Source organism: Python bivittatus, unplaced genomic scaffold, assembly GCF_059951505.1.
Source record: "Python bivittatus isolate LINGU-HERP-01145 unplaced genomic scaffold, Pbiv_v1 ctg000700_np1212, whole genome shotgun sequence".
In the NCBI taxonomy this organism is placed as follows: domain Eukaryota; kingdom Metazoa; phylum Chordata; class Lepidosauria; order Squamata; family Pythonidae; genus Python; species Python bivittatus.
The window spans coordinates 58,431,883-58,459,346 of NW_028277098.1; the positions used below are offsets into that span (position 1 = coordinate 58,431,883).

General features: G+C 37.7%; 1 protein-coding gene across 4 annotated transcripts; it reads left to right on the top strand.

Moving 5' to 3' along the window:
- ZNF76 (zinc finger protein 76) lies at window positions 1–26,808 on the top strand. Of its 4 annotated transcripts, XR_015798345.1 has the most exons (15): window positions 1–135; window positions 4,495–4,626; window positions 5,052–5,187; window positions 7,290–7,370; window positions 9,222–9,299; window positions 10,016–10,218; window positions 16,972–17,091; window positions 18,927–19,002; window positions 19,245–19,370; window positions 20,519–20,698; window positions 21,960–22,190; window positions 22,343–22,473; window positions 22,958–22,992; window positions 23,558–23,671; window positions 25,678–25,703. XR_015798345.1 is itself a non-coding variant. In XM_007423647.4 (14 exons), the coding sequence occupies exons 3-14, from the start codon at window positions 5,115–5,117 to the stop codon at window positions 25,780–25,782; spliced, it is 1,518 nt and encodes a 505-aa protein (XP_007423709.2). In that variant the 5' UTR covers window positions 1–135; window positions 4,495–4,626; window positions 5,052–5,114; the 3' UTR covers window positions 25,783–26,808. The 4 variants fall into 4 exon arrangements, 3 of the variants coding, with proteins under 3 accessions (XP_007423709.2, XP_007423710.2, XP_088009431.1); XM_007423647.4 differs by lacking the exon at window positions 22,958–22,992 and having other exon boundaries at window positions 25,678–26,808; XM_007423648.4 differs by lacking the exon at window positions 22,958–22,992 and having other exon boundaries at window positions 16,975–17,091; window positions 25,678–26,808.
- The last annotated feature ends 656 nt before the right edge of the window (window positions 26,809–27,464 follow it).

The following is a 27,464-nucleotide window of genomic DNA, read 5'->3' on the forward strand; positions in this document are numbered from 1 at the left end:
GGCCCCGGAACCTGGATGGAAAGCGGTGAACAGTCGAAGAAGCCGTGTTAAGAAGGTGTCATACAGGCTGCAGGGCTGTGAGCTGTAGTGAGGCCCGGTGCATGGCGGTCAGGCGGCGGACTCGGCCCTCCACAGGTCGGTGCCGACAGGGAGGCGGGGATGAGGGAAGATGCACAGCCCTGGCTCTTAAGGGGGTGGATTCCCTTCTCCTTCTCCGGCGACGCTTTTTGGCCCGGTTCTCTTTTTTGAATTTTGGAAGAGAAAGAGGAAGAGATCCTCCAGGCCCCTTTTTAGGAGCCAGCGCTTTCTCCTGCCCGCTGCGCGATCCTTCAGTTTGCGATCCTACCTTGGTTCCTTTCCTTGCATTTCAAATCCCTGCCGAGTCCGGCTTCCATAGCTTGGAATCGGCGGCCACAAACCGGAGCGGAATTCTCTATGAGTGGGAGGGGAAACTGCACCTGTTGTGTTTTTGCCTGTGAGAGTAGTGCCGGTGGCTACCAGGGTTACCAGCTTTTGTCTATTCGGTCAATACAGTCTTAATCCATCACCTCAGACAGAAATGCAGTGGCCTAATCCTTCGCTAACAGTGCCCGGTTACCTTGAGAAAAGATTTTGCTGGTTGAATCCTGCCACTCAAGCAGAGGAAAAAAGTTCTTTGTGGAATGTTCTTAAAACTTGTCCATGAGAGGAGAATTTTTGTGGAAACTCTTTGGTCTGATAGCATCACTTAAGGAGAACACCTTATGTACTTCTTGGTTCAAATACAATACATGTTCACAAAACATGGCTGGCTTGTTTACTGTGTGAGCGAGCTATTGTGGTTAGTATAGTGTGGTTTACAACTTAATGTGTGAATCCAGTCAGTCATGGTCAAGCAATGCATGGTTTAGGTTGTGTGAAGACAGCCTAACTCTTCAACATTGGTTCAGGTTTGGTGGCTGTATTATGGGGCCATTATTGGTGCACACCTCAAGCTATTGTACCCTATTAGCCACAGGTTGGTGTGCTCCAAATTCCTACTAATTATTCAGAAATTTCCTTTATATAAATTGTTCTCCCCAAATCCATCCTGTTGTTCCCTTTCTTTTCTTACAAAGCTTATCTTGACGATTAAAACTTGAATTATTTCAAGTAAATGTTGCTGATTTTATTGCATTTTTATATTAGAAAATAAAGACAGAATGATACATTTTAGGAGGCACTTTGCAAATGCTAAAATCATGTCACAGTTTTTTCAAACAACATGAGAAAAAAGCAGAAATAATTCCTCCATTTAGATACCTCTCTTTTGTATAGAAAAAGGAGAAAAAAGAAGGATGGTACAGTGGTACCTCAGTTCATGAACTTAATTTGTTCCGCGACTCTGGTCGCGACCTGAATTGGTCGCGACCCGAATCAAATTTTCCCATAAGGTTCAATGTAAATACAGTTAATCCGTTCTGACCCCTCCGAATTTGGTCACGACCCGATTTTGGTCGCGTCCTGAATCAAATTTTCCCATAAGGTTCAATGTAATTACGGTTAATCCGTTCTGAACCATATGTATTTTTTTTTTTAAACCGCAAAAATATGAAACAAAATACAGTACGAAGAGAGAGAACGCTAACCTTGCTCGATGCGACTTCTGACGTGGAGGACAGGAAGGCGGGTGGGGAGGCGGTTATTGCTTGGAGGGAGAGTCTCCCTCCCTACAGGAAGCCACGACCATGTGTCATGGGAGGGAAAATGGCCGCGGATCCTGTTCGTCACCCGATCCGGCGTTCGCAAACAGAAGCAAAATTTTGCGAACGGAGCTGTTCGTGACCCGAATTGGTCTTGAACAGAAGCGTTCGTGACCCGAGGTACCACTGTATCTCAGTGATAGATCACATACTTTTTGAGCAGAATCCCAACAACTTTGGGTGGAGCTAAAACCATTTTCTGAAATCCTGGTTGAGACTCTACCACCCAGCATAGGCAATAATGAGCTAGATGATTATTGGACTAAGTATAATGTAATTGCTAAAAATTTCCATGATATTCTTTTCCCTTTTTTAAAAGAAATCTTGCTTTCCAAAATATTAGGACAATCCCGGAATGTGAAAGCCCAACATTTAATGCAGGTTTCTTCTTAAAATGGCACAGCTTATTTGCCAGACTATCACTTGATGCTCACTGCTCCTAATACCTCATCCAAAGATATTTGAACCCTCAGCCCTCTTACAGAATATCCATTTCCTTTCATTTCAGTCTTAATTGTATGTATAGAATTCATCTGTGAGTATATTCTTCTGTACAAGTCTGGAACTTTAGTTCTCTAATTTTATGAAATATTTGACATATTTATCCCAATAACTCTTCAGATGATAGATTTAGGTATTGTAAACATTCATTACTCTTCCTTTACTTACACAACACCTGTTCTTGTAGATTTATTCTTTGTCTTGTTGTCCTAATTAAATTATTTTTCTTCTGTGTTATGGTATCTAATTCTTTATTGACTCTTGCACAGAGGATTCACTTTTTGGCATCTCCATTGTCATTGCTGGCTTTCAATTGGCAGAGCTGGAAAAGACCTTGCTGAAACCTTGGGCAGCTGTCAGAAGTTAAAATAGAAAAGACAGGTCCAAATATTCTGACCTTTAAAACTTTTCCCATCCCCAGCCTGTCCCATTCTAGGATCTTTTGCATAAAAAGTGCATTTATATTTGAAGAAAATAATACCATACCACTTCTATTTTTGAAGCCTGGAAGTGGCAGTAATTACCTACCATTTTTGTTAACTAAATATGTATACAGCCCATTGTGTTATTAAATATAATGGAAGGCAGCCACAAACATTTTTGAAACTATAGCTCCTGCTGGTATTCTCAAATAACAAACTACTCAGTATCTAATAAACACTTATTTGTAGCCTTTGCTGTATTATCTGCAAAGAATTCCTAGATACTTCTGTTAAGGTAGTTTCTATCTGTCTGATGCTCATTTTATTATATCTAATTGGGCTTCAAATCAACATCCATCTCATATGTCTTCACAAGGAAGTGCTTTATTTTAACAAAAGGAATAATTTTTAGCCAGTTCTCATAACAAGTTGTCAACATTGCTGAGGGAGCAAGTAAACTTCTGAAACCTGTTTTATCTTTATTAGAACTTGAGATTCACCAACTCTAGCCAGCTGCAAAAGCTTACATTTAGAATTAAGTAATGGAGAGAGGGAGTAATACATTGGTAGTGAATAGTTTTTATAGTCTTTTTACACACAAATTCATTCCTAGTTACTCTAAGGTTAAGAAATGTTCAGCAATATATAGGGCTGGCAGGAATAATCTTTGTATTATTTTGAAATAATTGGGAGTGAGACACTTTTGCAGATATACAAGTCAGTCAAAGATTACCTTCTCTCTATTTCTAGTAAAGGCCCCATATATATTCTGTTTGGCCTTATCATACTGTGATATCATACAAACAACAGAGCCAGCACTAGAATACCTTTATAAGGAATGGTCCAGAAAATAAAATAGCACTCTAGGTAGCAACAGATACTGGAGGAAAAGCTTCAAGATGCTTATGTAGGAATTTGTTTTAATCACTTCTTAGCAGTAAAAACGTGTAAACAGAAGAATAATGTTATGCTGCCTGCAAACAGTATAATTTGTACTAATTCACTATAACTCATCTACAAGCCACATAAATCAATGGGGTTCTAGAACATTTGATAATCCCGATTGTCTTTTTATAATTTCTTAAGTTTCCTAAAGTAAATTCCACCACAGTATCAATGTGCTTTTATAGTGACACAAATGAACTATTGTCTGTTTTAGATTATTTTTTCATTCATGTATGTTTTTTCTAAAAACAAAAGTGCAGTTATAAAATAAGTCCAGTTATGCCTTATGTATATCTTTTCCATTGTTTTTAAAGAGTGAAAATTGGACTTTGTAGTATAGTAAAAATAAAGGTCCCCCAGCTTCTTTGCATCCATACAACAAATCTATGCTAGCTGGAGCCAATTATGGTTGGCTAATCTACAGCTCTGAACGTGTGAATTTTCAACTAAACTTTGCTTTGGACCTGTGTCTAGCTTTTAGTTACACTACAGAAAAGAAATCTCTCTTACATCACAGGAATAGCCTGTGAAGAGGAATGTCTGAAGAATTGGATATGTTTAGTTTGGAGAAAATAAAATTAAGGGGAAATATGAAAGCACTTTTCAAACTCCTGGAGGGACCTCAGATAGAAAAAAACCTGCCTGTTCCAGAAAACAAAATAAAGGTCTTAAATAACAAGAAATAAGATTCCAGATGAATTCCCAATGTAGTTTGACAGTGGAACCAACTACAAATGGAAATTATAAAATCTTTGCTGGATATGTTCAATAGAGGCCAGACAGCCATTCATTGGGGATGTTTTAATTTAGATTTGATGGCCTAATTGGTGTTTTCCAATTTTACCATTCTATCCCAAAGACACTTTCTAGGAAAATATTCAGACCCTGAATTTTTCTCTCCCCAGGTTTAAAAAGAAGTAAAGGATAGGTTTAGGACAAGCTACGTGTATGCTTGGGTTGCTTAATTTTCAGCTTGGTGATCTGTGAAAGTTCTCCACTTGGTGCAGAAGCATGAAACCACTGGATAGCCAAATAAGGTGAGGTACCTTTACTTTTCTTATCTTGGTTTTGTTCAAATATCAAGTTGTGTCTCAGGGGAAATCTGCCTAATAGAGAAAAGATACTGGTTCCGGTTAGGTGTACATTTATTTGATTTTGTTTTTTAAATCTCTGCTTACCACTAAAAGTTATATACATTATAATAGTAAGAACAGCTCTGTGGAATAAAAGGGTACTTGTCCAGTGTTTAACATTGACTGCCAGGTGCTTCTGGGGAACATAAATGTAGGGAAAAAAAACAATTCTTTGTTTGTCCCCTAGCCAAATTGTATTGCTGCTTACTTTCTTGTTAATCCTTTGTAATGACTTTTTCCCAGATTTATATTTATGCTTAATATGAAGTGGGAAAAAGAAATGTGTACACAAATACATATATATATATAACTTTCAATTTTTATTATAGCTGTATCAGTGGGAACAGCTTTCAGTGTTGAATACATGTCTAAGGAGCTGCCATCAGAACAAAATGGAGAGCTTGAGTCTACAGGCAATGACCCTTTCTGATGGGACAACAGCCTATGTTCAGCAAGATGCAAGTGGTGAGTCAGCTGAAGGCTGCGGCAGCTGTGGTCAGTGAGACTGGGGCATATCAGAAACCTTATGGTCAAAGCATCGTACACAAGGGCAGAAGGCAATGTAACTTGGTTAAATATTTCATTAATCAATTTCTGCTTTATATGTATTATATTTTAAAAATCATTCGAAACACATGGAGTGGAATTTAAGACTGTTTGATAGGATTAGAATCTTGGAAAAACAAAACAGTCTTGTGGTTCCCAAATGGAAATTATTTCAAATAAGATATATGTCAGTCAAAGACAGGTAATAAACTGGCAGTTCCTTTGAGATGGCATGGATCTGATTTCTGCCATCTTTGGTGTTTTTATCTGTTCAAAGTCTTTCAGCAAGCCAGGTTTTTATGTATTTTAATTTATTTTAAAGCTTTCTGGATCACTGGCAAAATTAATGATTTATTTTTGCATTAATGACAAAATATTTAATATATGCTTTTATTCAGGAAGAGGTCAGCTGACAAAGCCCTTGCTCTTTTCCTTTCCATCTCTCTCCCTCCACATACACACACACATACATCCACATATCTACACACAATCTACTGTGTGTGTATATATTTTCTGACAATTCTTTTAGATAGCTGTACAGAAACAAGTTTATGCTGCCCTCCACTGTTCACCTAAATCCTCCAGAAGTTGATAGACTCCAAATTCCTTGTCAATGGACAAGGATAATGAGGCAAAGGTATGTGATGCAGGTTATACACCTAGAGGAATACTCATTGGCATCTAATCTGTCTGTCTGTCTATATCAGTTTCATTGCACTTCCTGCTCCTAATTTGCCCAACAAGAACCCTGTATGGTAAGTTGGGCTGAGAGGGTATAACTGGCCCAGACTTGCCTGGTGAGTTTCCACTCAGTGGATCCCCACTACTAGTCCAATATCTTAGCCTCTATACTACACTGGCTCTCTCAACAATATAAAAATATAGTGGTTGTCCTCCCTCCCTCCCTCAAAAGTAAGTTGTGAATAATGTCAATTGAAATTTTGTTTGGTCAGGACTCATGGTTGAGAGCTCATGTTAGAAGTTATTTTAGTTATTCGCTGGGCCTACAATTAAGCCGCTGAGGATGCTTTTGCTATTATAGTGCTATAGTAAAATTGAACTGCTAGCATGTTCTATGTACAGTAATAGGAAGGATGGCTAGCACCTTTACCTCTATCAGCAAAATATCTTGGGCTAACTCTGTATGTATGATTGAAGCACGCACACTTGTGCCTCTATTATATAAAATATCCTGCTGCTCTGTAAGCATCAGGACGATGCACATCAATTGTACTGTTCCATTCAATAATCGTGCTAGGAGAAGAATCTATAGAATAGTTCTTTTCAGTAATTTTCACAAGAAAACAATTCTGCAGGATAGACTTGTGGGCTATGTTTTGCTTAACATTACTTAACGTTTTGATAATTGTGCTATTGATGGATATGAAAGATAAGAAAAAATATACATGTATTTTAGTAGATTAACAGAGTCCTTTAAATCATCAATGTGGTACAGTCGCAACAAGCAAAGTACTTTGACTTCATTTTGGCAATTTAGTGTTATAGTTAGAAATTTGCTGTAGAAGTGAAAGAAAAATAAAAGTATTCTGATTTTAGGCTAGAAAGTACTCTCTGGTTCAGAAGAAGATTTCTAAGATGTTTTTTAATCTACTAAGGAAAAAAGTAATTTCATTCCTGTACTTAAACTATTATAGTTTTTATAATTGGTTGCAAATGTTTGTGGCACAAGAGGTCAGCATTTTTAATCTATATTTTAAGTGGTATTAGGTTCTTCTATACTTACTTCTTTATCATATGGAAGAAATATTATATTTACTGATAGAGATAAATGCAGAAATCAAGAATTCTACTAATGCTGCCTTTGAATTTAGTGTTCCCCATAGACCCCATACCTAAACCTGAATTTCTGATAATATGTTCCAGAAGAAATAAATAATTATAACAAGATTCCACTTCATGTTTCTTAATAAGAAGTTGTAATGGATATGTAGATGAAAATGTTTAATCCTGCTACCCTGGAAGACTGACACATGTTTGAACTTTCTTTCCACCTGTTTCAGAAGAGAAGTTAATTGAAGGACAAGTGATTGAACTTGAAGATGGATCCACAGCTTTTTTCCAACAAGTAACACTGCAGAAAGGTGAGGTGAAATTGCTGATATACCTTGTGGTCTCTTTAAAGCAAGATGAGGAACTTGTAGACTTCCTAAAGTTGCTGAACTGGGATTGCTGGGAGTTGTCATTCAGCATCATCAGGAGTACCATAGGTGCCCCATCCCTGCTTTAGGTTCCAGTGTGGTGCCTAGCAGCACCTTTTTAAACACTACCAGACCCCATACTAGAGGTTCTCAAACTCAGCAAATTTGAGAGAGGTTGGAAATTAAGATGGTCATGGAGTGCAGCATCTGTAGAGCATAGCACAGTAAAAGTAGCATGGTTGCTCAGCTACTTCCACCACCATCAATATCAGTATTCCTTGCAGGGTTTTTCTCACACAGATTTATTATTTTAGGAGGTCTCAAACAAAATAAAACAGGGAAAACACTAGCATCATCTTTATTTCTAAGAAATAAAAGTGAATGTTAAAAGCATTCTTAGAAAATAGAAATGGTGAGTGGTTGCAGCTGTGTGTCCATATGCTTAGGAAAAAAGACAATGGTAAGCAGATAAATAGGGAGTATCTTGGGGACCTAATAGGAATAACTAGGAAGAGGTTCATCAGTTTGCATTTTGGGTGACTAGCCATGCCCTCTATGGCAACCATTTGATGAAAATGCTATATTTTTAAAATTCTAGCTGTGTCCTCTAGCCAAGATGTCTGGAGACGCCAGGCATGCTGTTTGCCATAGATGCTTTATGTGTATCTCAAAATTGGCATCAAACAGCTGTAGAGGCGTACAGGTAATCCACGATTAACGATGGTATTTGGGACGGAATTTTCCATCGCTAAGCAGTTGTAAAGTGTGACATCACATGACTGCATCGCTTACCAACAGCAATCCTGGCACTTCCCGTTGCCATCCTTAAGCAAGGATTGTGGGTTATTAAGCGAGTCCCAGGTGGCTTGCAAGCAGGCGGCAGGCAGGTAAGGCATGGTGTGAGCATGGTGGGGCCGGAGGTGGCTGGTGCCAGGCAGGGGAGGGTGCATGAGTGGCCCATGTAGGGCAAGCATGGCGGGGCCAGGGGTGGCTGCTGCTGGGTGAGGGAGGGTGCGACTGACTTACCAGAGCAACTTGCAACCTTTCTTGCCAGCTTCCCATTGACTTTGCTTGTGGGAAGCTGACAGGGATGGTTGCAAATGGTGATCACGTGCCCGCAGCATGTGGTAACGTAAGTGTGCGCTGGTTGCTGAGCACCCAGATTGCGATCATATGACTGTGGGGATGCTGGGACAGCCACAACTTTGAGGACTGGTCATAAGTACCACTTGTTCAGCACTGTTGTAACTTTGATTGGTCACTGAACGAGTGGTCATTAAATGAGGACTACCTGTATAGTATAGGAATTGCAAAGTAGTCCACTTGCAATTGCCAGGTGAATATCTTGGGGACAGAGTACTCTCTAGTATGTAAACCACCTAGAAAAGTGTCTTCTGATTACAAAGTGGTATATTTTTTCAGTGTATTTTTTTACCCTCTTTGTATGTAGAAACACTAAAACAGTGCATTGCACATGCTGGTGCTTTAGTTTACTACATCTAAAAACTTTTACAGTCAGAAAAACATTGAAGAATATCACTTTTAACAATTCATTTAATTCATACAATGGCTCTGTGTTGCACTTTTGCATTCATATTATTATTAAAAAATTTTTTTTAATATACCTATGGCTGAATTTGCTAAGTGACTATTCTTCAAAACAAAAGAAGTGAGCAGTGATGGGGACTGTTGTTCATGCTAAGCTTTACTTGTGTTCTGCAGCATGAAAAGCTGGCCAAGTTGACTTTATTTGAAGTTATGTGTGTACCTGTGTATATCTGATTCATTCTATAGAATCGATTACATTTGAAGATGGTCAGCCTGTTGCACTGGAAGGTGGCACCATGGCTTTTATACATCACACTCCCAAAGGTAGCTCTCAGTCTTTGACTCTTGCTTTCAGTAAATAATCCATAAAAAGCCCTCTAAGCAATAGGATTATAGTTGTCATTGCGTGTTGCTTTTTCTTTAAAAAAGTACCACCCCTAGATAAAATATTTTAAAAAATTTTTACATAGATCTTCTAGGCAGCCTATAGCAATAGTAAGATGTTTTATCTTGTATTGCACTCCCTCCTTCTCTCTCTGAGAATCCTTTTTTGGTTAATGGGATCACTGAAAATCACAATTTGGTGGGTAAGGTATTGGTAAACTGTGGTTTGAATTAACCAGGAAGTTCAGAGATGGGAGGAAGCACCTTTACTCTTTCTGTTCTGTAGTTTGGAACATTGGGAATATGGCTATGTCATTTTTTTCCAACCCATTCTTTACAGCCATAAATAATAAAACTACCCATATATTGAAAATAAACTAATATCATTCTTCAGTTGCTCCTCACCCAAATCAAGAATGGGTAGAACAGTTCCAGAGAGACAGCCACATTAGTCTGCTGCATCAAACCAACAAGGTCTTTTGATTCCATCCACTTTTGAAGATCTGTTGATATGTAACAATTGAATTCTAAAGTATATAGATTTTGCTATTGATGGCCTTAACTGTTCACCTTTTATTAGCTCTAAATGATCAAGGGATAGATACGTAAGAATTAGAGTTGACATGTGGTACTACAGTGTTTGTGGTCCACTTCAGAGGGTTTTGACCCCAACACCTTGGAAGCCATCCAGCTGGAAGATGGATCCACAGCTTTCATACACCATCCTGTTTCCACGACAGTGGGTGGCACCATCCTGGCAGTGCAAGCAGATGTGGGGCTGGAGGAATTGGCAGTAGGGAAGAAAGATGATGCTTTTGATTTAGATACTGGTACCACTCTGAAGGATTACGCCAGCAAGGTGAGAATATTCTGCTCTTCTGTGAAGATTCTAAACCATAAAATGATTCAGAAAATTACATTTCTTAGGGCCTATATACAGTGGGGCAAAAAAGTATTTAGTCAGGCACCAATTGTGCAAGTTCTCCCACTTAAAAAGATGAGAGAGGCCTGTAATTTTCATCATAGGTATACCTCAACTATGAGAGACAAAATGGGGGAAAAAAATCCAGAAAATCACATTGTCTGATTTTTAAAGAATTTATTTGCAAATCATGGTGGAAAATAAGTATTTGGTCACCTACAAACAAGCAAGATGTCTGGCTCTCACAGACCTGTAACTACTTCTTTAAGAGGCTCCTCTGTCCTCCACTCGTTACCTGTAGTAATGGCACCTGTTTGACCTTGTTATCAGTATAAAAGACACCTGTCCACAATCTCAAACAGTCACACTCCAAACTCCACTATGGCCAAGACCAAAGAGCTGTTGAAGGACACCAGAAACAAAATTGTAGACCTGTACCAGGCTGGGAAGACTGAATCTGCAATAGGCAAGCAGCTTGGTGTGAAGAAATCAACTGTGGGAGCAATAATTAGAAAATGGAAGACATATAAGACCACTGATAATCTCCCTCGATCTGTGGCTCCATGCAAGATCTCACCCCGTGGGGTCAAAATGATCACAAGAATGGTGAGCAAAAATCCCAGAACCACATGGGGGGACCTAGTGAATGACCTGCAGAGAGCTGGGACCAAAGTAACAAAGGCTACCATCAGTAACACACTACGCTGCCAGGGACTCAAATCCTGCAGTGCCAGATGTGTCCCCCTGCTTAAGCCAGTACATGTCTGGGCCTGTCTGAAGTTTGCTAGAGAGCATTTGGATGATCCAGAAGAGGACTGGGAGAATGTCATATGGTCAGATGAAACCAAAGTAGAACGTTTTGGTCTAAACTCAACTTGTCGTGTTTGGAGGAGAGAGGATGCTGAGTTGCATCCAAAGAACACCATACCTACTGTGAAGCATGGGGGTGGAAACATCATGCTTTGGGGCTGTTTTTCTGCAAAGGGACCAGGACGACTGATCCGTGTAAAGGAAAGAATGAATGGGGCCATGTATCGTGAGATTTTGAGTGAACACCTCCTTCCATCAGCAAGGGCATTGAAGATGAAATGTGGCTGGGTCTTTCAGCATGACAATGATCCCAAACACACCGCCCGGGCAACGAAGGAGTGACTTCCTAAGAAGCATTTCAAGGTCCTGGAGTGGCCTAGCCAGTCTCCAGATCTCAACCCCATGGAAAACCTTTGGAGGGAGTTGAAAGTCCGTGTTGCCCAGCGACAGCCCCAAAACGTCACTGCTCTAGAGGAGATCTGCATGGAGGAATGGGCCAAAATACCAGCAACAGTGTGTGAAAACCTTGTGAAGACTTACAGAAAACGTTTGACCTCTGTCATTGCCAACAAAGGATATATAACAAAGTATTGATTGAGATGGACTTTTGATATTGACCAAATACTTATTTTCCACCATGATTTGCAAATAAATTCTTTAAAAATCAGACAATGTGATTTTCTGGATTTTTCCCCCCATTTTGTCTCTCATAGTTGAGGTATACCTATGATGAAAATTACAGGCCTCTCTCATCTTTTTAAGTGGGAGAACTTGCACAATTGGTGGCTGACTAAATACTTTTTTGCCCCACTGTAGCCTGGTCCACTGTTACAAAAGATTGTGGAACTCACCAAGTGAGCAGTAAGAATAAACCGACAGCTGTGATAAGCAGTATATTGTTCATATTGTTTTATATCTTAGTTTGGTTTTGAGGATGGTTATTCAGCTTCAGTCTTTCAAACAGATCAGTTCACAAAGAGAAGGAAACAGAAAACAACTTCATAGTAGAGTGAAAATATATATAACTGTGTTCTTCAGTTTTTTCAAATAGAATCTGTTTTGTATTTGCTTTATTCTGGTATGTGAGGCAGCATTTCTGAATATTATTAATCAGAAAGCTGCCATCTTATATCTGGGAAGCAGCTGAATTATAGCATTGGATATAGCTTAGGTTATATACCCATTGTCATTGTTTTTAGAGTACTGTATGCTTATTTATTCTCCGTACTGACATGCAGTTCAGTTGATACTGTCTGTCTTTCCAAGGCACAGTGTCAATGTGTAGCTGCACACTTCTTGGCATTTAGCTTACTATTTGTTTTCCTCAACTAGAGGCTACCCTTCAATCTTCCAAGTACATTTAGGAGACTACCTGAATAAGAGTGCTCCCAAAATATTTGGGGGGAAAAGAGGATTTATAATCTTTTGATTCATTAACAGCATTACTGATAGTATCTCAGTTCCCTCACCCCCAAATCTTTACATTTGTAAATGGCTTCTTTTAGAACCAGATTGCCTATTGTTATTTTGCTTTTATGCTTTTTAAAATGAACTTTATTTTGATTTTTTATTGTTTTTAAGCATTGTTGGCTTTATTGTGATGGTTTCATTTAAATCTTTACATCCCCTCTTTCAAATCATACTGGACTTATATAGGAGGAAAAATTGAATGAAAATCTAATAAAATTAAAATAAGTCTTCTTAATGAAAATCCATTTATTTCCTGATGTTGGAACATGTTCAAAGCAGCAATAGCCTAATCTTATGACATACAGTTACCTATTAGCATTGCAAAATGTGTAGCATATATATTGTCATTCTAGCACAGGGTTTCCCAACCTGAGCAACTTCCAGTTGTACAGAATTCAATTGCAGAATTCCCTAGCCACAACAGCTTTTGTTGAAAATTCTTGGACATGACGTCCACAGATATGGAAACTGCCCAGGAAACATTGTTATAGAGAATGCAGGGTGATGGCAGAAATTGTTATGATACCCATTTTAGATAGGTCAGTTATTACTGATGGTGGGGTGGGGAAGCTAAGCATGAGAGAGAAGGGCTCCATAAGATGGCCTAATAAATTGATGAGAGAGGCAAACGGTGAGCCACAGATTTTCAGGTAGCTAATTTAGTTCTTTAGTCATCGTATGACACTTCTCAGGCTCTCTGGCTCAACCTCAGCAAAAACTCCCTAACACTCAACATGTCTAGATAAGAATCACTATCATATATGCGAACAAAGTCATTTAAACAGTGGAATGCCTCTACAGATATGAAATGAAGATCTTTTTTTAAACCTGTAATTTATACTTTCTCTGGACATTTTATCATTTTCATTCATATTTAAACCTATACCTTCACTTCCTTGTATGTATTCACCAAGTCCATTCCAGAAGATCAGAAGACAACCTTCATTCAAAACTATTTTACCCTTCCCTTTTTTCTTATTTTCACAGAAACACAACATAGCTATTTTTCTTTTTTTCATTGTATTCATTAATTTATGCTCTTTACCATTTACTGTTCTTATATTCCAAGTCACAGTCTTTAATCTGCTCTGGCCATCACCAAATGAGCCCATATATGACTTCAGGGGAGGAAACAGTGAACTGAAGATGGCTTAGCTAAAAGCAGAGCTGAAGACCGTGGCAGAATGAAGAGCAGGCAGGTAGACCGGCTCCTCGTAATTCCTCTCCAGACAAGGAGAGGACTTGAGATTCCCCACAAGTGTTCCAGACAGTTGTTCCTCACAAGGAGACTGCCCAGACAGCAGTCTCTGGCAGGTTTAGAGTTCTGGGAGACAAGGGAATAGCCATCTTGCTCAAACCATGATCAGCGCTTTTAAAAGGACACTGGGTTTGCATACTTCCTTTTCTAATCACTTTTGGAACTTGCTTGTTAACTGCTTTTCAGCTGTTAGGAACCTTTGGATCGACAAGTCTGAAAACACCAGGTGAGTTTCCAATCCTTAGTGAAAGAAGTTTTAAATACAAGTAAGGATTTTAAAAACATTTTGTTTTTGGAATAAACAGCAAAAGGATGATTAGAACTTTGATTTTGGAAAGTTATAAATGGACTAAGGGTCCAGATGGATTTGAAATAAGATTTTGGAATTAATTATAGGAATCCTTTCTGTGGGAAAATACTTTTGTTTTGAATTATTTTTTTAAAAAACATGATAGGATGGGACTTTGAAGGTTGGATACTAGAGGGAACTAGAAGGAACTAAAGATTACAATTAAAAGAGAAGAAACTTAAATTCAACTTACAAATACAGAATGAAGCAAAATATTTTAACATTGGACATACTGAAGGATATTTTTGAACAAAGGACCCAGAAGTTAATTTTAAGAGTCTCTGCCTCTAGATAGACTGCGTTTAAAAAATGTTATGGAAGAAGAACAAGTTTTACCTGACAAGATTGAGACTGATCTGAAAGTGGATTTAAAAATGACAGGCTTCAAGAATGATATAGAAAAAGATGCTACACTAGACATACAAAAGAAACCAGCTGATGTCATAATAATTAAAAGGGACATACCAATAACAAATCAAGAGGGTGACCTGGATAGTTTTTCTATACTGGATTTACAAAAGAGGCTTGTTAAAGCTTTGTAAAATTTTGTGAGAAGGGACAAAGAAAAAATGAAAAGAAATCAAGTTCTTTATATGAAGAACATTATATGAAGGGACTAAAGATCAATATTGTTAAAAGTAAAAGGAAGGAATATAAAGTTGGTTTATTTGATCAAGGTTAAAATAGATATGTTATCTCTGGTAACCCTTAATGGACTTTTGCTGACATCAGGACTGAAATGACAGGGCTTTAAGGATTTGTTTATACATAAAAGATGGGATATGGGAAGAAGAGATCATTTGTTGTATTTTAAGAGCAGGTGATAAGTTACTAAAATTGTTTATACTTGTGATGAAGGGGTGAATCATTACTCTATATATTTCTTTTTCTTTACTATATTCTTATTTTTTTACTTTTCTATTTTTCTTTTTTTCTTTTCTGCACCTTCTATTTTTTTTTATTATTTTTTTTAGTTTTTATTAGTTTTTATTGTTGCAATTGTAATGTTTAATAAAATCACTATTAAAAAAGATGGGCCCATAAATATTGATTAGGGATGTGCAGTTATTCAGATCGAAAGCAATAAAGGAGGGGGACATGGGCATGTTGGCTATACCTGTTAATGTCTCCTTAGTTAGAAAAGGGTCTCATGGCAATCACCTAGTCCCAGGAAAACACATATTTTGAATTAAAGAGCTGTAGTACCCCAACACAGTCTGTTTAACTTCTACTAATAACTATTTACTAATATTGTCATGGCTTTGGACAGTCAAGTCTTTCTTGCAACATTTTTAGTAGAAGTGCCTTAGCTTATTAGCCTTGGCATACCCATGCCACATGCAGTATTCCCTGCTAATGGAAGGAATAATACTGATCACTTTTAGTATCTTTATTCAGCATGCCAGCAATACAAACAAAGCTTAGTTCAACCAAAAGCATTTTCATTCTATTCTATTCAAGCCTTACTTTTCTAGTCTGAATGGCAAACACAATACAATCTACATTCAAAACTATGATTTAAAATAAGTTTACATATTTAGAATATCAATCTGAAAGTGGAAAAATCACAAGATAAAGCTAGAAAAAGACTAAAGAAAAAACACATATTCACTATAAATCTGGAAACAGATCTAGAGATAGATTAATTCAGACTTCAAGGAATTTCACAAAGTGTCAATGGCTGTTGATAAGACACATTTCTCTGTGTGGCTAGTAATCTGGCTTCACCTTATGGAAGTGTATGCAGTTGTTTTTATAAGCCAGACAAATTCATGTGGTACTTTGGTTCTAGGTGGTTTAAGGTTTAAAAGTAATAACCAGCACCTTAAATGGCATCTGAAAATAAATGGTAAGCAGTGTAGCTAAAGAGTGGTATTATATACTCTGATCTTTTAGAACCAGTAACAACCCTAGCAACCATATTTTAGACTGGCTGTGGCTTCCAAAGCATCTTCAAAGGCAGCCCAATGTAGAGTGTGTTACAGTAATCTAACCCAGAAGTGGCAAGGGACTTGGTCAATCTGGAAAGTTCAGTATGATCCAGAAAGAGTTTGGTGCACCAGCTGAAACTGGCTGGATATTCCTCATTCCACAGCAATCATCTAGGGATCAAACAACAAGACTGGGTTGAAGAACATCCCAAACTGCATATTCTATCCTTCAGAAAGTGTGTGACTCCACCGAAAGTTAGACAGGCAACCAAATTAGGCCAGCCTTTTGCATCACTCACAACATCTTTCTTTTACCTTAATTTCAATTATTAGCCTGCTTAGTAAAATTGTTTACAGAACAGGTGGTTAGCTGATTGTTGAGCAAGAATTCTGGGAGCTATATTCCCAAAATATCTGGAGGGCATTAAGGTGAATAATGGTCTTGAATATTGATCTTGTACATAACATGCAGTAATACTAAACCATAAATGCAGTTTGCTTTTAATGCAATCTACAAAATCACGTGTTATGGCTTGGCATTATATGCAGACTAGGCCACTAAAACTTGTTCAACAAATCATGGTTTAAAATCTTGGTTTACAGTTATATGTGAATGCAGCTTTCTACTTATAAAATAGCATTTAGAAAGACCTACTTCAAAGCAAAGATGGCAGATTACTTTTTACACAACCTATATGCTAGTAATAATAAAAAATTAAGTATGAAATGCATTTATTGAACATTTTTGTGTCTTGCCTTTCTACCAATATTGGGCTCCCAAAATGGCTTAAAATAAATTTTAAAAATCCAGGCCTAGCTAATTTAGATATCTCAAGCATTGTTCAGGTTTAACTTCTTTTTTTCTTTCCTAGCAGGACTTCCGGGAGGAAGAAGTGAAGAGCAGTGGAAACGGGCCCAAAATTCCTGACAAAGCTTATTGTTGTAGATACAGTGGATGTAGCCGCCTCTTTACCACATCCCACCATTTGAAGGTAATCTCTCCTGCCTCCCCAAACTTCAACCTAAGTGCACAATGACACCACTAGAGAAACTTATCTAACAGGAAATCATGAACGCCACCAATAAGAGATGCAAGTCTGCAGTTTATCTGATAATGTTGAGAGGGGAGAGGCAGGAAACAAGTGGTTGAGGACAGCTATAAACTTTTGCTGAAGGCTTGCTATTAGTTTTCTTAGTAGAATACATTTGCAATAAAGCATTAGTAGGATTATTAGTTTTTCAAGTATTCCTTGAAAATATATTTATTAGATTTATTTTGTATAATTCAAAGCAGTGTACTTAATGCCCCCTCCTCCTGTTTTCCTCACAACAACCCTGTGAAGTGGGTTAGGCTGAGAGAGAATGCCTGGTCCAAAGTCACCCAGCCAGCTTCGATACTTAAAGGAGGATTAGGACTCACAGTCTCCTGGTTTCTTTCTAGCACCATAACCACTACATCAGATGGTCTCAAACTGGCTTTTTATGTATTTCAACATTCGTAATTTTAAAAATAAGAAAGTGGAAACTTGCTATGACAAAAAGAATCCTCCTTTCATGTTATACAAAATGAGATACTGTAAGATTGGAGAAATGTAATTTACTTTTTACATTTTACAATAAACCACCAATAAAAACTATAGCTTAGTTATAGACACACTTCATTTTTAAACTAGCCAAAATTTGCATACTAGATTTGAATCATAAACCATGATTGTTCCAACCTTATTTTGAAGTTGAATTAGCCAGGGTTTTCCTTAATGGTTTTGCCAAAGAGGCAGCATGTGAGCCCTAGGTTTGTGCATATTAAGCCACAGTTTTGTATTCCATCCAAAAGTAATCTTTGCAAAGTAAACAAACATGTCTGTGCATCTCTCTGACTGTCTCTCAAAAATTCAAAAATAGGTTTGAATTCTCAAGTGAACATGGTAGAATGAATTAGCCAAACAGCTGCAATAAGGCTAAGATAAAAGAAAATGTAAAAAACCTGAAATTAGATCACTGAAAAGTCACTTCCCTCTTTACCAGCCTTAGGTTCACAAGTATTCATGCATTTTAATATTTCAGCCAGTTGCAGGACCAGTTTTGGATGTAAAGTGCCACATAAAGTAGAAATATTGCTTTAAGTAAGTAAATTTCATAAGGATATTACAATTCAAAACACCTATGTCATAAACATTTTAAAATATGATACTTTAGATAAGGTTTTTTTTTTTTTTAACAAAGAATACAAGATTGGGGCCCCAAATAGCACCTCACTAACTGAGCCCTCTCCCTGCTTTATAATATCTAATTGAACAAAACTCTCTATTTTCAGGGCATTATACCAATATTGACACAAGGAGTAAATAGAATTGATGATATATGGAAGTGCTGTTTGGCTTTTGAAAATGTTGCATTTTATGTAATACTGTATGTAATTTTGCTCTCATTTCAGACTGACTGAAATATAATTAGCAGGCAGGGTTGAATTTAATGAATTGCTTTAAACAAGCAAATATTAAAAGACACATCTGTGTATTTGTTTATAGCAGGGGTTCTCAACCTTGGCAATATGAAGATGTGTGGACTTCAACTCCCAGAATTCCCCAGCCAGCCATGGTTGGGTTTATAGTATAGGTTTATAGTATAGACTCCTGGTTTATAGTATAGACTCCTCCTTAAATTCCCACCCATGTAGAAACTTTAAAAGTAAGAATAATTCATTGATGCAAGGAAGACAAAACAGAGTAAAAACCCCATAACAGAATTGGAGAGGGAGAGTCTGAGGGCTAGCCTCTTCTATCCTCTCTGGCCTGAGCCTGAGCGTTTTTCCTTTACTTTCTTGAAGGTGCACGAGCGTGTTCACACGGGCGATCGTCCATACCAGTGTGATTTTACAAGCTGTGGGAAAACATTTGCTACAGGTAAGGCATTTGCTGCGAAACCTTCAGAACAGCAACAATGAGAAATTGTGTTGCTGTGGTGTAATTACTTACGATTGAGGATGAAGATGTAGCTTTGAGCTATAAACGGTGATGGAAAAAAATATAAATTCAAGGTAAAGGTGTAGCTCTGGCTATTTTTATCTTCAGAGCTACATGGTTTATAGTCTTTATGTTGCTATGCTATGTGCACTGCTTTGTGACACCAAGTTTTACCCTGACAGGATATAGTCTGAAGAGCCACGTGAGAACCCACACTGGTGAGAAGCCATACAAATGCCAAGAAGATTTATGCACCAAAGCCTTCAAGACTTCTGGAGATCTCCAGAAACATATCCGAACACATACTGGTATGTCCTGCAAGGTTTATTATTTTAGTTTAAGGCTAGCAGAAACTGATGTTTTGGAAGAAAGATAAGAAAAAAGAAGGCTATATATTTTTAGAAGAGTTTTCTAGATTTTCAGAAAGCTTGTTTTTTCATTCTGTACTAATCTCACGTTTTATGGTCAGTGACACATCAAATATTCAAACAGAAATGTGACCATCTATTTCAATGGCACGTCAGAGGCTACACTGCACAGCAGGCAGGATGATGGGCAGGGGTGAAAAATGTATCAATAAAATAGCTGTATTACTACTGATTATGTTATTCACATTAATTACTTTAATTCTTTAAATTTTCAAAGCATATACTTAGAATTTTCCCTGCCCTCTTGCATCTCAGTTGATTCTCAGGTTTAAAATAAATTAAGTATGTGAGGAAAAAAATCATCAAAAAATTAAAAGAACTCAGGAGAAGACAGAGAGAGAGATGGCAGTGGCCTTGGGGTTTGTCTAATGAGTAATGTCTACTCATTACAGTAACAGAATATAGAGGATGTGGAGGCTGATCTCCCCACCACACTGCTCTGGCTGCAGGTTGTGCGCCTGTGTTCTTCAGTCAGTCAGTCAGTCAGTCAGTCAGTCAGTCAGTCAGTCAGTCAGTCAGTCAGTCAGTCAGTCACTACTTCTATGCAGTTTATTTCCAGAGATTCTGAAGAGTGGCTGATCCCAAACAAGGTGGCACTGAGGGGAGGAGAGTATCAAAAATCTGTGTGAACATGTTAATAAGTCTCTAAATATGGCTCACTAATCACTAGTCAGTCTGTAAAATTAGGCACTGATGAGCAAATGTTCTTCAACCTTACTTTCAGTCCATGGTGGCTATTTATTTGATACAGCTTTAGAATAGCTAGAATGAGGCACTGTTTCAGTTGTAGTTTTTAAGAATAATACTTTGACAGTTTTAAGTTGTTTGGCTAATCTAGTTTCATGTATATTTTAATATTTGGCTGTGTGAAATTAAATTAAAAATATAATGAGATCAAAGATAATCACCAGACAAAATGGTATTCGTACCACTAATGGTATGCTTGAAAGAAATGAAATATTTATCTTGAGTTTTCTGTGGGTTTTAGTGGTTAACTAAGGATTCTACTATCTGTTCTCACCATCAAGGTGAGCGGCCCTTCAAGTGCCCTTTTGAAGGCTGTGGCCGCTCTTTCACCACCTCCAATATACGCAAGGTCCATATACGAACACACACAGGAGAGCGGCCATATATGTGCCCAGAGCCCAACTGTGGAAGGGGTTTCACTAGTGCCACCAACTACAAGAATCACATGAGAATCCATACAGGTAAAGTTCAAAAAATACATTCACCGTCTTGGTTTTTATCTGCTTTTACTTGTTTTTTTGCTGGTTATGTTTCTGAATTGTGTTGTATTTTGTTTTCTTTGTTATATTGTGAGCCACCCAGAGTTGTTCGCAGTTGGGCAGTGCCTAAATCAATTAAATTGAATTAAATTAATTAAATTAAAACTTGCAGTTTTCTGTCATCTAATTGTGTTTGGCGAGCCAAGTTAAATTAGCCCAAGGACTCATATATGGATTCAGTACATAAAAAATGATGCTGATCTTGTGAGATTATCAGAAAAAGCAATAGATTGTTAATGTAATAAAGTAAGATAATTTGAGCTGGATTTGACTCTTTTTTTCCCTTGACTGCTTAAAGTAGTTGTAGCTATGTTGAAGCCCACAGGATGAAACACTGGATTTCCCAAACTTCCTCTCCCAAAGGGCCTCTGGGTATTCACATCCTGGCCTTGCTTCCTGCTTTGAAATAACAGCGTCATAATTTCTGCTGCCAGCACCTTTCTTCTTGAACATCTGACATCTTTCCTCTAACTTCAGTGTGCAAGACAGGGCTCTCTCATCTTTCTAGCGATTAAAAGGTCAGAATGCAAAAGTTTAAGTAATTTCAGCAGTGCCGCAAGAAGGTCAGAAGGAGATTCTAAAGGGAAAAAAATCACAAAGACAGCCTGAAGCATCAATAAGGGCTGAAAGTAAACTCCCAATTCTATAACTTGTACAGAAATAAAGAAAATAAGACTTAGCACAACACAGAAAAGATAAATCCAAAACTTAGCATAAATTCCTAATTATATGTGCTTCATGTTTCTACAGAAAATAGCAGGATTCCTGAAGTAAAGATCCTCTGTTTCCTTTCCAGGACTTTTCCAGCTTCTTGGTGATTTCAGATGTTCTTCAGAGTCTGCAGGGAAAGATGGGTAGCCCCATCCTTTTCCCACTGACTTCTTCTTTTGTTCTTTAAAAGGCAAAACCTTTATCTATCCAGAAGAGAGGCTAGAGTAATCTGACTTGTATGTGACAGAGCCATTCCTCACTCATAGAGTTGTGGATTATAAATCTGCAGTCTGGCATGTAGATTACATTCCCAATAATCCTACACTGCAATCTTGTGCATGTTTACTTGGAAAGGAACCCCATTATGTTGAATTGGTGTTATTCCAGCAGTAGCTCTAGGACTGCAACCTTTAGGCCATGAATCCATGAATAAAAAGCTGATTTCTCTATCTGAATCCTAATTCTGTTCCAGGGGAGAAGCCATATGCATGCCTGGTACCAGGCTGTGGAAAACGCTTCACAGAATATTCTAGCCTCTACAAACACCATGTAGTTCACACACATTGCAAACCATACACTTGCAACACCTGTGGCAAAACCTATCGGCAAACGTCTACTTTGGCAATGCATAAACGTACCATGCATGGGGAGCTAGAGGCCATGGATGAGAGTGAGCAAGCCCTCTATGAACACCAGATGGAAGGTGAGTAAGCACATATGGTGGCCTTGTAATTCTTGTCACTCTCCAATTTGCTGTCATACAGCTTTGTTTCCATTTTGTTTTCAGTTTGGTCTGCCTATAAAGCCACTTGAATGCTCTCTCTTAATTGGATTCTTCTTTCTTTGTTCTCTCAGATACCATAATGGATAACAGCATGCCTCCACTGAAACACCAATGTATTGTTTCTATGAAGATGGAAGATGAAGTGCAGGAAGATTCCATACCATCAGCAGCAGCTCTTGTTTCTCAGGATGGTGTAGAGCAGGTATAAAGGACAATGGAAGAAGATATTCTTCAGAGCTGAAGTTAAATTAAAGGAGAGAGAGAATTCTTTATCCAAGGCAGATCAGTTGAAACAATTCTAATTGGGGAATATATTCTCATAATTCTCTAATTCTAAGTATCTCACCAGTTCATCTGCCTGAAATTCTCACATAATTTTTTCTTAATCTTAGCTTCAGTAGCAGGCATGTTAAGGATTTTATGACATCTTAAAGGAAAGTTGAAAGGAAATTATTGGAGGTGCTGTTTTTAGTATGATTTAGAGGCTTGCTAAAACATTTTCACTTACCACGATCTAAAGCTACATACTGATTATACCAGTTTGGGTGAGTGAACCTTATGATGTGAATTATTCTCATATCTTGATTATGAATAGAGATGTGGATCCTGATTTTACACAGTTTTAATATATCTTGACTTAGATGTTCAGTAACCAAGATACAGTAATTTTCATTTAATTATTTTAGCACTGGAGATTCCAATTTGATAGGCAGACTTTCAAGTAAGTGATTCTTCCTGTCATAATGAAGCAGAGTCAATGGCTTTTGCTATGTTTAAAACCCAAAGGCTGTTCACTGTCTTTCCCCTGCATGCACATATATCAATGTACAACTGGGCAGTAATTGGCAACTGGGAAAAGTAATGCATTTAAGAGAGTGGCAGGAACATATATAATAACTTTCTCTGTGTTCTTAGCCTACTTAGAGGCAAATAGGTTAACCTATTTTTGGTGTTCAAGACTGCAACATACTTCTGACCCTATTAATTTGATATTATTTTGTCTGTAACCTGTGATTTGTCCTGTCTGATATTCATTTATTGTTTGTAGATTAGCCTGTTTCAGAAGGACTTAGCAGACACTTAACAGTGATATAACCATAGTAACACAAATTAGCCCTGCAACATTTGTGACCTAAGAAGAGTCTGGTACAAATACTACGACTGTGGTTAGCACTGTTGGAATTGGGATACATCTTGTACAGAGATCTTGAAAATATTTCACTTGGACATAGTCTCAGAAAGTAATCTTTTAAATGTAGCTGTTATACCAATGTGATATTTTTCAGGTCACAATAGTAACTTCTGGGACACCAGTATCTGAAGATTCATTCAGAGCATCCATCCATGATCAGCACTTGGCAGTGCTAGCAACAGCTAATGGTACTCATGTTGCTGTTCAGGTAGACCCATACTATTTGGGGTTGCTATCTCAATCATATATAGTACATCAAAAGATCTAAATGTAAAACAAATATTACATGCCTAAGCATTAAGCAACATAACCATAAACTATTCAACAATAAACTTTTAATAATGTGCTGAGAATAATGTCATACCTTGCTAATGAAGTCACAATTTGCTTATTAATACCTGCCACCTAAAATATGGGTGTAGCATGAATTACCCTAAAATTTCTATTAGGTAACAACATTTTTACATATACAAACCACTGGACCAAGTTCAGAGGAGGACTATCAAGATAATGAAGGAACTGGAATCCAAGTTCCTTGAGGAAGGTTTAAAGGAACTGAGAATCTTTAACATGCAGAAGACAAGATTTAGGGGAGATGTGATAGCAGTCTTCAGATATTTATACTATGGCCTAGAAGAGCAGGGCTAAACCAATAGGTTAAAACGTCAGAGAAGTAGATTCAGGCTAATACTATGAGGAATTTCCTGATGATAAAAGCTGTAAACCAGTGGAATAAGTTGCTTCATGAAGCATGTTTTCCTTCAGTGGAGGTCTTCAGACAGAAGCTAGATACAGTAGGTATTTGTCCAAAATGCTTTACCAGATTCTTCACTGACCATGAAATTGGACTGTATGACCTCTGAGGTCCCTTCCAACTCTGGGATTCTATGAAATCTCCATACAGTCAACTTCACTGGATTGAGTTCACCCCTATTCTAAATATACTTGCCAACTGGGTTCACATCTCCTGCTAAGCCATAATATGTTGAATAAATCACAGCTGGCATGGTATATATATAGCACATAGCCATCCTGTCTGAGAATGATGAAACTGAGTTTCAATGCACTACAAGACATTAGAATGGGAAAACTGGTTTGCATATAAGCATGCAAAATATTGTTAAAATTAGGTAATATATATATATATATAACTATGTTCCTTAAATGTATCTTTTTGTGCTTTTTTTCCCACTCTGCACTTTTTAGATTTCCACATAATTCAGTATATTCTTTGTCTTCACTTCCTCCTTGTACTACTTCTACTTCTGCATATAAGTCTTCCAATAATAACCACTCATAATAACCAGAAGCTCTTGTCACAGTTTAAACAGTTTATATAAAGCAAAGCCAATAACTGTTAATTTTGCATTCAGTGTTTTTGCTTTAAAATAAATTTAGGATGTTTGGGTTTTTTTTGCCATATTCCCTTCTACCAAAACCAAGTTGCTTTCACATCCCTACTGTATCTTAGAGCCAGTCCACACAACAGACTAGCAGGCTGGCTAGGGACAGTATGGAAGCCTACAGCCAAATTTATCTTCTTGAATAAAATGCCAAGTCATTTGGAAAAGGCAAATGGTTCTTGTTACTAGCATTGCAGGACTGAAGAAAGGAGTCACCCATCATTTCCATCCTCCCTTTAAGATAGCTGTTCTTTTAAAACAAAATAAAATGCAGCTACTATATTAGGCAATCATGGTGATGTAAAGGTGTGATTTGCTCCTGGTGTGTTTGCCTCCTACCTTATGTATAATATACGTTCTTTGAGCAGGTATGTTTTACAAAAGAACCCATCTGAGGCAACAATTTGCATGGTTCCCATATATATATATACATCTCTTCAAGTACAATTCTATAAATGGAATATATTTGAGTATATGGGTCTGAAACTCATTCCTTTGCTCCCCCTGTGCATCATCTGGTTTCCTCAATCTAGCAACTCCCAAATGGAGTTTTGACTAGTAAAGAGTGGAAAGAGATTGTTGAATGCATTACTGGCCTACCCCTCACACTTTTCTGAGAGTAGTACAAGGGTGCTGCATAATTTTCTTTGATAATTGCAAGAGTTTTCAAAGCAAAAGTTATAGAATCAAATCTCAGAAATCATTGTTCTTCCTCAACTCATTCCTGCTTGTATTCTTTATCACTCCTCAAACTGCAGATTTAAACCACTTTGAATGTTTGAAAACCATGTCTTATCACTTCCTTTTCTAGTTGGAAATGCAACAGAGCCTGGGAAGTACAATCAGTGTGGCAACTACATCAATTCACCAAGAGTCTGCAACTCTGAAAACAGACACATTGAAAAATGGATGTTGAGACTGAGCATTTGACAGGAATGAAGTGCTGTGCAGAAACAAGAGCAGTTGGATAGACAACAGATTCTTCAAGGGCCTGCAGTTCAGGAGTCAGGTGATGGGTAACTAAATGCCCATCTGAATCTAGAGAGTTTTTAAAATTGTTTACAGCTAGTCAGTGCATGCAGTTGATAACTGACAATAGATGATGGAGCAACATTGTTGCTTGACACTTTTTAAATAAATGGACCAACAATATGCTTTATGTCCATTTTAAGAAAGCAACTTGTCTGGGATAGCATTTGTCTTATCATTTGGATCTTTTTCATTTCTGGTATATATTAATGGAGTAAGCACTTGTGTTTCACTGACCATTTTTGGATTGGAAAATCTTTTAAGTTGGACTTTTATTGGATTTCAGCAACAAGAACTTTTATCATTTAAAAATGTGTTTAGCAGTGAATGTCCAGAAAGGGATCACAGCTACTCCATATCCTAGGGAACTATCAGCAGGAAAGCAATGAAGTGCCCTCTGGGTGGACTATCAGTGGCAGTTCCAAGATGCATGCCATTGGGAACAGGCAAATAGCACTGTGGAGGCTTTCCTTTTTTTTCTCAGTCTACCAGGGCCACCTCTAAATATCAGCAAGAATCTAATAGACGGAGGTAGACAATCTAAACTGAACTTGGGAGTAAATTAAATTGGTTTTGTGTAACATTTTATTTTCTTCTTCACTCTAGAAGAGGTTTGGATGTATATTTGATAAAACTTAAAAGTTGTTTTCTATTTTCAGAAACAGCTTCAGCTTTACCATTCCATTCCTCTCCTAATCCCATATATTAAGATCATTTGGTAGATGAAGTACAGATTCTCCTACCCCCAGGAATCCTAACAACAAGATCAGGAAGGGTTTAAGCTTACTCCTACCACTAGTTATCAGCGTAGAAAACAGTATGTTTCCTTGTTGCCAATTAACAGCCAAGAAGCTATAGTTTTGATCAAGAATCTATGGTGGTGGTAGAGAAAGAGGTCTTTCTGTACACATCCCAATCCTAATGAAAATTGTCATTTTCCTGCTGGTAATAAGTGACGGTTGATTGTCCATAAAAAGTGGTGAGGTTCTGTGGGCCACACAAAAATCAGATTGCAGGTTCCCCACATGTCCTAGGGAGGATATGGTATTCTGCCATCAAAATGCATGTTATACAACTGGAAAGAAGAAAACCAGTTTTGTCCAATCAGCCTGCCAGACGAAGATTGTTTTAAAAGAGCATCATCTACTACATTGTCAATTTGCAACTGATACTATCTTACTTAGTTTTTTGTATTACTGTCTGCTGTAACTCATGAAATAATATTATACTCCATAGTGTATGGACAATATCTCCTGCTCTGTTGTTTGGTTTACCCAGCCATTGCCCCTTTCTTTTGTGTTTATATTTGATCCCAACACTTAATTCCAGAACAATAATGTCACAGTATGTGGTTAAGCTGGAACACTGAAACAGAAATTGGCTTAAGGAAAATGAGTGTTCCTCTTTGTGCTCTGATTCTGACAAATCAGAACTTTAATCCTTCAAAAATGAGGTCTCCTAAAAAGACCTGATCAAAGCATAAAGGCAGAGTGAATGGAGCTGTTGCCAAATCTCGAATCTTACTTTCCCCCTTATCATTCTTTACATATCCTGGCTAGTCATCATAGC

Excerpts from the sequence above, each read along its gene's own strand:
- ZNF76 (XM_007423647.4), top strand. The coding sequence starts at position 5,115 with ATGGAGAGCTTGAGTCTACAGGCAATGACCCTTTCTGATGGGACAACA. Across the intron at positions 7,371-9,221 it reads ACAAGTAACACTGCAGAAAG|AATCGATTACATTTGAAGAT; the intron begins GTGAGGTGAAAT and ends TTCATTCTATAG. Across the intron at positions 19,371-20,518 it reads ACATATCCGAACACATACTG|GTGAGCGGCCCTTCAAGTGC; the intron begins GTATGTCCTGCA and ends CTCACCATCAAG.